We start from the raw sequence: 13,621 nt of genomic DNA on the forward strand, positions 1-13,621 counted from the left end.
CCCCCCCTCCGACCACTACCTCACACACACACTTTCCTTCTGTCTTCTGGATAATAACTTCCTAGCACCATAATCAAAGGCCTTAACTCAGTCACCAAAATTTGAGTATACAGCCTTCTTAGGAGCACATGCTTTATTCTGCTTTTCCTTCTCTGATCTCCTACCTAACTTCATGCTCCCATTCAATCAGTTATAAATATCTTCCAGAATGCCCCAAAAATCTGTCAAAATCATTTTCTTCCCTGCCAATACCCCTACAAAATTGGCCAACCCTACTAAAGTCTAGAGCAATGCAAGGTTTCTTCAACTGACCTTTCCACCTGAACACCCCCTCCCTCAATCTTTCCTGTACAGCAGGGCAAGACAAACCTTCCTTGGGTGTCACTTTTATTGTGCCATCTTTCTGCAAAATCTTGAATTCTTACCCGCTGAATCAAAGCCACATTTCTGAGACTCTCCCTAATCTCGTTTCTCCACCTCGGCACTTCTCAGACAACCATCTACTCCAAACTGCTGTCCCCACAAATCCCTTCCTGCCACCCACGAAATGTTCCATTGCAACCTAAGCCCCAGTGGTCATCCAATGCCCTGGTCACAGCACAGCCCCTCCGTAGGGTCTTCCCCAGCAGATCACGCCAGGGTGACCTCCCCTGCCTCCCGCATCAGAGAACAAGATTGCCCCTTCCGGAGAGCAAGTGTTCCATCTTTATGACCCACTCCCTCCAGAACCTCCCGTGTGTTCCTGGTCTCACCACCCACCTGACGTCCCATCTTCAAGATTAAAAGAACTTTTTCTCAAGCCAAAATAATGATATAAATGACCTCAACCCATATTTACCAGGTTCTAACTATTTGGTCAGGCACTACACTGAGCCCTTTACACACATTAGTTCAGTTCATCCTTAGTCACTCTGTCAAAGTGAGTTCTCTTCATTGATTTACCACTCAACACACATTTCAGTGAATTTTAATAGGGAACACAGTAAAAACTAAATACCTGCAAAATGTAGATACACACACAAATAGTATATATAAACAATATTCTAGTACAGTAGCCTACTACATACATTGTTTTCTTTGAAGGATTATATAAAAGCTATGAATGAAAGTAAAATAAGATAAGGGACTAGGGAGACACAGGTAAGCTGTTATATTAGATGAAGTCATCAGAGAAGTGATATTTTAGTGGAGATCTGAATAAGTGAAGAAGAAAGCCAGTGGAGTATATGAGGCAAGAATATTCCAGGCACATATAAAGAAACTAAGTTACAGAGAGGCCATATGGCTTCCTAAGGTCACACAGGAACAGATGCAGCATCCGAATCCTAGCTCTGACTCCAGAATCTTATTCTGAGATCCCATTCTTCACCCACCATCAATGTTCTATAGCAGTTTACTCTGTAAACTAGCTGTGGCTTTCTGAAATTCTTATATTCCCCACTCACTGGCAAGTGTGGACCATCTATGTGCCAGGCACTGACCTCCATGACACTCTCCTCTCCCATTGCTTCTCCAGCTAGGACACATTTCCCTGGTTTTACATCCATCTCTCACCCTTGTTCTTCATGGTATTCTGCCCCCTGTTCAGGGTCACATCTTTAATTTCCTTTGCTCTCTGCAATGGACTCCCACATGTGAGTCCCCAGTTGAGTCTGCTGGCCAGCTTCTTGGGTGTAGGGCCACGCCTCACTCGTATCTCTGTTCCTAATACCCATCACAGAACTAGAGGCTCAATAAATGTGTGCTTCTCTGAAATCAATTAAACTTGAACGACACATTTCCAACTGCTTTTGGGACAGTTGGCCTGGATTCTTTCCCAGTTGAAATCAATATTTCTAAAAATGAACATGCTATCTTCCCTCCAAAACTGGTTTTTCTCCTGTGTTCCTTGCTTCTCATCATGGCACCACGAGGTACCCATCCCCATCTTTCTCCTTCCCAACCCCGCCCCCCCCCACTCTTCCATTCCTACTGCCTTTAACTTCGTGTAAATATTTTCTCTTTCTTGGACTAATGCAACAGCCTTCTAGTGACATCCTTGTCGCTGATGCACCCTACACAGCCATGCAAAATTAATGTTCCTCATTCTGTCGCGCCTCACTAAATTCAACTGGCTCCACACTGTCTGCAGAATCCCATCTCACTCTCATGTTCCAGAACCAGAAAGCCCAGTAACTACTGGTCATCTCCATTTTTAAAGGAGGAAGTCAACCTTAGAGATGGCCTTAAATTTCATAGTCCCCAAACTGATCTCACTTCCTTTCAAACAAAACCTTCCTTGTATCTCCCATCTTGGTAAATATATGCTGCTCACCAGCCACCCAACCCAGAAATCCACCTCTCCCATGCTCCTCCTTCCCTCCCAACACCAATTCCCACTGTCACCAGTTTCTGCTGGTCTTGTCCTTTATTTAATTCACATGAACCCTCCATTCTCCACCATAGCACACTGAAGCTTTACCACATTCAATATGCCTCAGCTGCAATCCCACCTTAGCCAGGATGCTTGGCTGCCCACTTCTACAGTTGTTTCACCCACTTCTGGCCATTTGTCAACCGCTGCAGTTATCTTCCCAATGTGTGAGCAAGATCACGCTATGGCTCTTGACTGCAATTTATCAGTAGTCCCCACTGCTCTCGTGTTCTGATCCTGCCTCATCCTTCAAGTCCCCCATTTCCCTGTTCCCTTCTTTCTCCCAGCTTAACTGCAACCCACAGAGCTTCTCTTGGTTCCCTGACTGTAGCACATGTTGTCTTAGGACCAGACTTAGAATCAGAGCTCTCCCCCACTCAAAACTTGCTGACTTTCCCTAGAAAACTTGTTCTTGTCCTTCCATCCCATCCAGGCTAGGGAACATTCTTTGATCCTTCTCAGCCTGCATGAGTGACTCATATCTGTGTTTCCAAAGCTTCCAAAGCACTCAATGCTGGATGCTATCACAGGGCTTTCCACATGCAATTACCATCCTACATGTCAGGCTCTTGGACTCCTCATTTCCCATGGGATGTTTTCATTTCTGTATTCTAGCACTTTGAATGACACTTGATAAACAAGAGATGTTAATATACATTTCTAGTACTTAGAACAATACTGGACAAATAATAGATGTCTAGTATATGTTTTACAAAAGAATAAATAGGCTCACATTGGAGAATCCCTTACTGATAGAGGGAGTAGTAATATTACCCAGGCTATGGGTTAATGCTGTTTTCCTGTGTAATGCTTGTTTTGTATTTTATGTGACTCTGAAACCAGTATCACTTAATAACAAATGATGTAATTATGGAAGGTCCACTCTGTGCTCCTTCAGTTTATTATTTCATAGACAAGGACCTGCCAATATCCTCCATCAAGGACATACGCTGGGGTCCTGTGAAGGTATTTAGTAAGTGCCTTTGACAATGAGAGAAGCTAACATGCACTACCCAATCAATACACAGTTCAGGTCAAGTAGAATTCTGGGGGTGGAGACAGAAGATAGGATTTAAATGCTTAATTCCTATACCTTCCACAGCTAATATGCCTTTTGATATTCTGGAATATTTACCAGCAGTGTTCTCCTACAGTAGATAATTGATAAACATGTTTTAGATGGATGATTGTTGAATAACATCCTCAAAACTATTTATAAAACTATCAAAGCAAATTGCATTAAGACTGAAGTTATAGCTGTCACCGCTTGAGATCTGAAATTCAATCCTAATATATTTATGAAAAGCCACAATCTCATGCTCAGGGATCCAAAAATAAACATAACTGTGTTTTAAGTTGCAATGTTTCTAACAAATTACATCTGTAGTTCAATCTTCCCCGGTTAGTGTTTGTAGTTTCTGCACTGTCGGTATGTCTCCTGTGAGCTGAACAATTTTGAAAGTTATTTTAATGACTAATTTTCACTTGGAATCTACATCCACAACTTTAACTAGGAAGGTTTTATAGGGTTCAGCTGCAAATCTGGTACTTAAATAGCACCAAAAGGGTTAGTAGTACTTGCCAGCTTTGCAGTTTAGATGTTTTGCATTTTTTAAAAGTATCTAGCAATACCTCCATCAAAAATGGAGTTTATTCTATGAAGACATGGTAGAATTCCCTCATTCCGTGCCCCTGTATGCCGCTGGATTCTCAGGGTCCAGCTTTCTTTTGCCGTGTTTCTCAATGCCTGGTTCTGAGCTCTCATGGTATTATACTCGCTCTCCAAGGTTCCCCTCCTCACCACCTTCAAATTAATGTAATGCACCTGTGTTTCAGAGCCTGCATTAACCCTCTGATCACAGCTTCAGCAGGAAACAATGATGAGATCGGACCTTGAGAGGAGAGGGAATGCAGAACAGATTGCAATAATACTGCGCATCTCGGCGGGAAGAGATGTGGCTTCCAATTAAAGGGAGTTTGGGGAGAGTATGGAAAGAGCGATTTAAGAATCGCAGGACAAGGGGCGCCTGGGTGGCTTAGTCGGTTAAGCATCCGACTTTCGCTTAGGTCATGATCTCGCGGTTAGTGGGTTCGAGCCCCGCGTCGGGCTCTGTGCTGACTGCCAGCTCAGAGCCTGGAGCCTGTTTCAGTCTGTGACTCCCTCTCTCTCTGACCCTCCCCTGCTCACGCTGTCTTTCTCTCTCTCTCCTAGAAATAAATAAAAATCTTTAAAAAAAAAAAAAAAAGAATCGCCGGACAAAATGGGAGAAAAGCTTAGCAGAATCAGATTTTCACAAGTGCTCACAATATTAGGTCAGGTACAATAGGCTTATGATAAATGATTGATGTTACATAATTAAATTTAAAACTTAGAGTGATACTCGATTTGAAACATTTTACACTAATTTGAAATGCCTCTGCCGTTACCAGAACATTATTTAAACTGGCAGTCAGAGAGCTGGGCATTTTCAATTCTTTCATGACTATCTCTAAACACAAGGTATTACTCATTTTGTAGTCGCCAATCTTCAAAATTGTATTTGTATTATAACCAAAAGTGCACCTTTTCATAGACTTCCAGCATCACATCTTTTAAAGATCTTTAAAATGGGTTAGGTATCATGTCTGTAAGTGGTTGACAGATAAACCCATATTACAGATGGTAAGCAGAAGATAGGAAGAAGCTGGGCAACATAACAAATACAGAAGTTTGAGCCCAATTCCTTTAATAGCTTTATTCCTTAAGACCCCAGAGAAAGAAAGGTCAAGTTCAAGATCACTGTTAAACTTCACTGTATCCACATGGAAGGAATGGCATCTATGCCAACTGGATGTAATCTCGTTTTTCAACACCCACCTCACTTCATCCTTACTTCTGTTATAGCAATGAATATTTTAATGTACATATGTTTAGTCATTTCTTTTCTCCCCTACTCAACTATATACATCTGGTACATACTCAGTAAATATCTCTTGAATAAACAGTAACCTTTCTGAAGGCCAACCCCACATCTCATTAATCCCTGCACCAAGAAGTTTCTTTGTAAATATTTGCTGAATTAAACTCATGTCATCATTACAGAAGCTATTCCTGTAGCCTAGGAGTGGGAATGATTACCAGCATTTTATAAATGGAGAAAGAGGAACAGTGACATTATACTCAATGGCTATTTTACATGCTCTTACCTTTCTAAATTAAATTAAAATTTCTTTCAATTAGGCCACTCTCCAAATTAAATTTGTTTCAGGACTGGCTTTGCAGGGTTATTTCTGAAATGTCTGTTAGTTCTATATGATCATGTTGTTTTGTTTCAAATTTTCTGCAGAAACAACAAGACCTGAGAATCCTCTTCCACAGGGATGAGATGCTGGAGTACAAGAGTTTATTTCCACCTTTACGTATGACCACAATCGAAGACACTTTCATTCATGAAACACTTTTCTGGAGCAGGTACCATATACAAAACATGAATAAATGGTTTGGAAAGACCATTTTTTGGTAAGTAGCTTCTGATGGTATTCTAATGGAAATTCATTAACATACAAAAAGTTACAACCCAAAATAAACCCCCTGGCAAAATACCCATTCTGAGAAGTCGATCAGCTTAATATTTACATGTGTTCTTTTCACTCAATTTTATTATTAAACTCATGAAGGCATTTGGAAGCCCTGTGTTCTCTTATTAAAAAATAATAAGCATATTGGAGGGCTTTCCGGGGGATACCCCAGCATCCGTAACACAATGCACAGACAGTATTACGATGAAGATGTGAGAGAGGGTGCACAGTCATAAATAATGTGGTAGCTGCTGTGTCAGTCAAGTCTGATTCTGATTCCCATTCGGGCTGCAGATAATGTCATTTTTGAATATACTACTTTGCTCAAAAGATCCTTTAAAATATTAACTATTGACGTCTAAAGATGAAAGTCTATTTTTCCTCCAAAACCTTTTCAAAGACCTATAAAAACATGTCAGTTCTAATTCCCTAAAGACTTTATTCACTATTCATGAGCAAATTCTCTCTGAGTATACGAAGGGACCTTTCCCTAAGCCAATCCAAATTTCAGGAAACCAAAACATTATAGACTGTTGTTGTAAAACGGGTTGACTACTTGTTTTTACCTAAATAAGTAATTGGGGGAAGAGAAGTTTCTAAAAGGTCAATAATATATCCAAAGGGTAGTTAAATATATCCAAAAGGGCATTTCCAATGGGAGAACCATTCAACCACACTGGCTGTGTTTGTTTAGAAGGAAAAATTCAGCCCATAACATGAGCATGAAGACCAAATGCATAATATGACAAATTCTATATTTGTATCTCCATTCAAATTATTCCTTCAATTGTCAGAGCGTGTGGAGAACTTCTGTGATTAAACTGTGAGACTCTCTTTTTGTCAGAATTCCTAATGCCATGTGTATATACACACGTCTAAAGCTGCCCACAGTGCACTAGCTGAGCAAAGAGAGGGAGACATCCACAGAGGGGAGAGGAAAAGAGCTGAACCCCATCTCTTCTCAGCCCTGCCACAGGAGCCACATCCAATGCAGCCTGATTCTCTCTGTGAAATCTGATATGAAAGAAAATGCACCCGAGGAAATGGATATGGATACATTGAATGATATTTCTGTTTTGTTTTTCCAATCCTTTCTACAGTCACTGCAATAATGAAAAGATTTACCACCTGAGGAGGACAATGACCAAAAGGATAATAATGTTGGTAGATGTATGGTATAGCCATTCAGCCTCTGGGACCGGGACGCGTTAGGAAGGGCTGCTCTCTAGAACGTGAACTCAGACTATGGACCATCATAATCATGATTCATCATCTTTTTTTTTTTTAATGTTTTATTTATTTCTAGGAGAGAGAGAGACAGCGTGAGCAGGGGAGGGTCAGAGAGAGAGGGAGTCACAGACTGAAACAGGCTCCAGGCTCTGAGCTGGCAGTCAGCACAGAGCCCGACGCGGGGCTCGAACCCACAAACCGCGAGATCATGACCTAAGCGAAAGTCGGATGCCCAACCGACTAAGCCACCCAGGCGCCCCTCATGATTCATCATCTTAACTCTTATTTGTAGGGAAACCAAAAGAGGTGACAACTACTCACTGGGGGCCCCCTCAGACTACGAATCCTAGAGGTGGTAGGCCTGAAAGGTATGAAGGATAAAAGAGTTACAGCAACAACATCCAAAGACAACACTGACTATTGCTCTAAATACACAGAAATCACTGAGGACTTATTAAGCCCTTCTTCAGAAACACAAGCTCTTATAGCAATGCATTATGGATGCAAGAGCACGCACATTTCAGAGAGGTACTTTTAGTACTCTATAACTATCCGTACAGACCTGGCCCAAGGAATGGAAAAGACAGAGAACCCAAAAGCAATGTCACTTCCAGTAGACGGCTTAACAAGCAATCAAATGGTAATTATAATTTGGTGTATTTACTGGACCTACCACTGGGCAACACAGTTTAAATCCAATAACTAGGTCTTAAGCAACCTTTTTTTGGGAATCATTGTGCCAGTACTTACTAGGCATACAAAAATGCGCAATTCGTGTAGAATGCTCACCATTAAGGAGTTACCATTTAATAGCTGCAAAGGAGACAAATATGCATAGCTTATTCTGTCTGGTCATTCAGATATAGGTCAAAGTAAAAGAAAAATGACCTGAGAAAATTCAAAGTAGAATTCTTTGGGGGAAGAGGCAGGTAGAAATCCAGTAAGGCTGCACAAGGGAGACACGGCATTTGCAATAAGTCTAGAAGGCTGTGTTCGATGTTAAACATCTAACAACGTTCAGTGGGCAACATTTGGGCAGAAAGTTCATTCTAAGCAGTAGGTACAACCTGAGATGTGTTTGGGGACTAGCGATCTGTCTGATTTAGCAGGTCAAAGTATGGAGTCATGGAAGCTAGTGCTGGAATGGAAGACTGTCAATGTACTGTGGGAGCCGGGACTATCAAGCTAAGAAAAGTAGTTTTAGTTCTGTAAGTAATGGGAAGGCATTAAAGGGTTTTGCATGGATGAATGGTCTGACTCAAGTCAGGTTTTAGTAAATGTGGTTGGCTTTGAGTGGGGAGGCACTTAGCGCAAATAGGAATCAACCAAGATGGTCTGGGAAATGATAAGCACATAACCTTGTGTGTATGATGGGAACTAGAGAGGGAGCTAGACATAAAGCCAGAATAGAATCAGTAGAGCTGGGTGACTGATTTCACATGGAAAAGAAGGGGAGGAAATGATTAAGTACCATAGACAAGTCAATGCTTTGTTGTTCTTTTTTGACTATAGGCTTCAAAAAATGACGCTACCATTAGCAAAATCTGGAAAATAAATTGTTCTTTGAAGAGAGGACAGGTGTTTTCTGAAATACTGACTTTGAGGTGCTGGTGAAATTTGTTGATAGATCTGACTAGCAGAGCATGGAAATGCGCTGGAAAGGGATCAGGCCAGAGCCATAGATTAAGGAGAGTTTGGTACCAACACCACAGTGTGATTCAGCAGAGTATATATGGGGAGAATAAAAGTGAGACAGAAGTGTGTTGAAAGTTGCACAAAATGGACAAAGAAAGAAAGAGAGTCAGAAAAAGAGATCTGAGAGAAATAGGAGGAACCAAAACAACACAGTCACCAAATCCAAGGGAGACTTCATTCAAGAAATATTTGTTGCTGAAAAAAAAAAAAAAAAAAAAAAAAAAAAGAAATATTTGTTGCTGAGTAAATGTAACACATCAGGCTTCGTGCTAGATGCTGGGTATACAGAGTGCACAGAACATAACAGCTCTGCTTTCATGAAGTTCATGGTTTTTAAGGAGTGTTGATAAATAGGATGAAGCCTCACAGTGAGTTTGGGGTGATTTAAATTAAGACCATCAGGCCCTTTAATCAAATGAACAGTTTTTTAATAAAGTGATTCAATGCCCAAGAGTGAATAAATATGTAGTGACAGGTGTACTTATATAACCTTAAAACACTTTTAAGGATGCTAAGAGCCCACTGAACAAAATATACATTCATGCTCCCATCCTTATTCCATCCCTCCTCCCTCTCTCTCTCTCCCTCTCTCTCTCTCTCTCTCACTTTAGTCTGCTTGAAATAAGAAGGGAGCCTATTAAGTAAACAAGCACACTCTGCTATGAAATATTGAAAAGCAATATTATCCACATGTTCTAGAAAACCAGTGAGGACAAGGAAAATAAAAGGACAAGAAAGATAGAAAGAAAGAAAGAAAGAAAGAAAGAAAGAAAGACCATATACTTTAAGCCCAGAAATATGTCTTCAAAAGATTCAACCACTATGTAGTATACAATTCTGCAGGAATCATGCACATACATTTTATATTAAATGGCTCATTAATTTCCAAACCATCCATAGTCTCATTTTATGAAACTCTGCATAAGCATTGGTCAGGAAAAAAAGGTGCAATAAAGGGGAGGGGGTGTTAAATTTTAACACTCCACGTCATTTGTTTAGTATCTTCTTAGATTTAAGGACATGAAGAAAACAGAATAATGTCGCGTAATAAAGAGCTTTTCCTGGGCTATTCAGAATACACAGGCTTTCACTATTAACTGTGTGGAACCACTAATCTGGGTTTGCTTTATCCTTGATAACACACAACTTTAGCTGGAGCCATCATACAACCACCAAACAACAATACACCATCACAGAGATTTTCGCTCCAATACTGCTGGTTTGCAAAAATCAGGACCTTCCCTGGATGAAATCTGCAACTGGCTCCCATACATGGAGGACAGGGAGATGGAAGAAAGAGGCAGACCACTCCAGATTGGAAGGTGCTGGATGCAATAAACCAGGGAACTTACATAGGAGGTTTGCCTTGAGGGCTGCAAGACCAGTAGATCTCCACCAGCACCAGCTAGAAACTTAAAAGTTTATAGAGAAGCCTTGCGAGGGCTCAGTCACGTACACCATCCAGATGGCCTCGACAACACCTTTCTCTCTCAAGGCTGTGTCCTTGAAAACAGCTACTGCTATAGGAATGGCAGGCAGAACACACATTCCAAGTGCAGGGAGGGAGTAAAGAGCCTTCAACTGCCCAGGTCCAGCTGGTGATCAAATAGTAGCCACGGTCATGTCCTCTGGATGACCTAACAACGTTCGAAATGTACATGCACTTCCCTCCCCACTTTTAGCTGAGGACTCCATCATACAACATATGCCATCCCTAAGTTAGATGGCACAAATTGAGGACACTGATGAATAATCTTAAAGGTTTTTTTTATAACTGACCTTCTCTCTGATTCGCTTTCAAATACACTGCTGAATGATCATCTCTGTCTGTCTCTCTACTGGTAGCCAGACTATGTTTGATTTCATAGCCAGAGAGCTACATAATAAGGATAGACAATTTCATGAAAACTGTATTCTGGGCAGGCTTTTGATTTAATGTGGAAGCTGATGAGAGGCAGGCTAAAATGAGCACTACAGTTTGTAAGAAACCTTTTCTAAGTATGTACTTATTTACAAGGAGTCCTTCCTCTGTCCTCTGTAGCACGAGTAGCATTTCAACTACAGGAACTCAGAAGTGGTCATCAGTTAGCATATTGAATGCATTACCTGCTAAAAGAGAGCAGGGAATAAACTTTTTTAACTCTAGGACTATAAAGTTTTAACAACCCAATTCAACCCTGCTCCCATCCTTCTTACATTTCTTTCATGTGGTTTTCTCCTTCGTCTCTCAGCAAAACTGTTTTTCATAGTATTCTGGCCCTAGAATCAAGCTGTAAAATACACACACGCTCTTCTCTAATTCCTCATTTCCCTCTCATCTTCATACATTCCTATCAGTCTAATCCTCCAGTTAAACTCTGTTTAAATTCTAATTAACTCATTTTATGACCCTCTATCCAAGAGGCATCTATTCAAGGGAAAACCATCATGGTCACATCAGAAGTTATGCAAATTTCTCACTTATTTGAAAGAAGACAAGAGATCACAAGCTATTGTTTTTAAAAGAACTGAAGGTAGAGTTCAAACCTTTAAAAAAGGCAATCTTTTCTTATCCCGGGATTAATAAAAACCATCCTATATCTGAGCACAAATAACCAAAGTACTTAAGTATATATTTGGTGGAAATAACACAGATTACACATTCAAGGGATCAAGTCTCAAATAGTAACCTTGAAACAGTAATAACAAGAACAAAAAGATGTTTCAAGCTCTTTATTCTCCTCATATAATTCACTAAAAACGCGTGAATACAATTCAAGAAACAGGTGTCAAATCAATTCAAGCCAGAAAACTCTTCACTTTTGGTCTCACCTTAACCAAGATACAAATCAACACCTTCCTATTCTCCAAATGAACAATGAACACATGCTGATTTTAAAGATAGTATCTTTTTTTCTAATGTATCATACTCCCCAGATGTGATCTCATCTTTGTTTCCATTTTATCTAACAAACAGAGATTACGGCCACCTGTGGCACTGTGACTAGACTGGACACGCTGATCCAGTCCCCAGCTGGCCAATTAAAGACGAGGCCCAGTCAAAAAGCTCTTATCACTGAGGTGCCGAATAATGCAAGCCACCCAGTTTCCCAGACTCTCTCTTCCTGATCTGTCTTCAAGTTCCCACCGCTGTCTTGTGCGTGAATACAGTTCTTAAAAGGACAGCTGAGTCTCCACCCTATGCTTAGGTCTCTGCAAAGACAGAGACCCTATAAACTTAACAATTTACTTAGCCCTCTCCACTTAAAATGTCATTCTGGAAAACAATCCAATTTCTTAATGACTATCAGTATCCCTGAAAAAAAGAGAGCCTGGACATTCTTGGTTCATAACGAGTGAACTATCACCATAAGGGACACAGGAACTAAACATCAGGACAGGTCAAAGTTGGGACTTTAAAGTGATGGTCATATCCTTTTCCCCCAGCCTATAAAAGACAAAGACTTTTTCCTCTTTGAAATTTCACGCTCAAGTAAGACTAGTGTCCTACCAGTTACAATGACCTTAACTACTAGACGGAAGGCAAGAAAGGGAAAACGTCAGTTCTCAGGGTCCCAATTGGAGTGCCAGGCTCAAGCCGTCTGAAGGGATTCTATTTCCCTGGATACAAACAAGTAGAATGTGGAATTACCTCTTCCCTTGCAACCTCAAGCCCAAGTTTTTCATCCTCTAAATCCAAACTATGCTATAACCTTACGTGCGACCCCTCATCTTGTATCATCTGGGAAATGTCCAGCTCTTTTTCAGTCTCAGGCTTCCTGCAGCCACCTTCATTCTATTCATGGCTCCTCTAGAAACTGTAGACATCGAAGCCACCTAAAAACAAACCGATTCAACCAAAAATGCCTGGGGTCGGGGAGGTCTCAGTCCCCGTGTCACGATGGATCCCACTAAACTCGCTTCCTTACTTTCGCAGAACACGGGGTACTCTGAAAGCCAAGCACCTTGCACAAGGGTGCCCGGTACCTTTCCAAGGCTGTACCGTATATAAATTATTTCCAGGTGTCACCGAAGACCATTTTCTCTGAACACACTAAACTGAGGCCGCCAATAAAACAAGGCGCACGTTCCTCCTGAAGAATCTGACCCGAGAAACATTCCGCCTGTATGTTACCCGCGAACAAAAATAGAGTTTTAATGAAGAATTGTTTGGGAGCATAAAGGAAAAGTGGAGGGAGAGGATCAGCACTGTTTCAGCTCTTTCATCCCCAGGTGTTAGGGGAAGGAAGTGTGTGCGGTCTGCAGGCATCTGGCAGATGCATAAACAACATCGGAAATTTTCAGAGAAGGCAAAAGTAGGCACAGGATCGCAGGGGACCCCGCCACCGGCGAGTTTCACACGCACTTCAAACAGCTCTTCTTCCCAACCTGGACCTCGCGTGCACCCCGTCTCCCTGGCACCCCCATCCCCGCCGCTCCCACCTCCCCTTCTCGGTCCCGCCTGCGTGGCTGTCTCTCATGCAACAAAGGCAACAAGCGTCCCCAGCCCAGGAAGGGGCCCCGGTCTCAGCTTGCGAGGGAAGGGGGGGAAGAGGGGCGCCCGCTCGCATGCTTGATGCATCCTACCGCCTGTAGAGCTCGCCTCCTCCAGCTGAGCCGAGATGCTTTCCACCCTCCTCACGTTCATCTTCGGGGACGCAGGGTGCAGGAGCGGGACTCGAGAGTCGGCGGCCCAGGGGCGCGTGTCCGCGGGTCTGCCACCGGAGCGCACTCGCCGCTCGGCCC

The 13,621-nt window shown here is 41.8% G+C and overlaps 1 protein-coding gene across 1 annotated transcript in view; it reads right to left on the bottom strand.

Moving 5' to 3' along the window:
* The window catches only part of KCNIP4 (potassium voltage-gated channel interacting protein 4), a 1,146,137-nt gene extending 1,132,538 nt beyond the window's left edge, over positions 1 to 13,599 (bottom strand). The window contains exon 1 of the mRNA XM_077750421.1: positions 13,463 to 13,599. Within this exon, the coding sequence (XP_077606547.1) occupies positions 13,463 to 13,523 (61 nt within the window). The 5' untranslated portion in view covers positions 13,524 to 13,599. The remainder of the gene's footprint in view (positions 1 to 13,462) is intronic.
* Between the last annotated feature and the right edge of the window lie 22 nt (positions 13,600 to 13,621).

This window comes from Crocuta crocuta, unplaced genomic scaffold (assembly GCF_008692635.1).
Source record: "Crocuta crocuta isolate KB4526 unplaced genomic scaffold, BGI_CrCroc_1.0 scaffold179, whole genome shotgun sequence".
Lineage (NCBI taxonomy): Eukaryota > Metazoa > Chordata > Mammalia > Carnivora > Hyaenidae > Crocuta > Crocuta crocuta.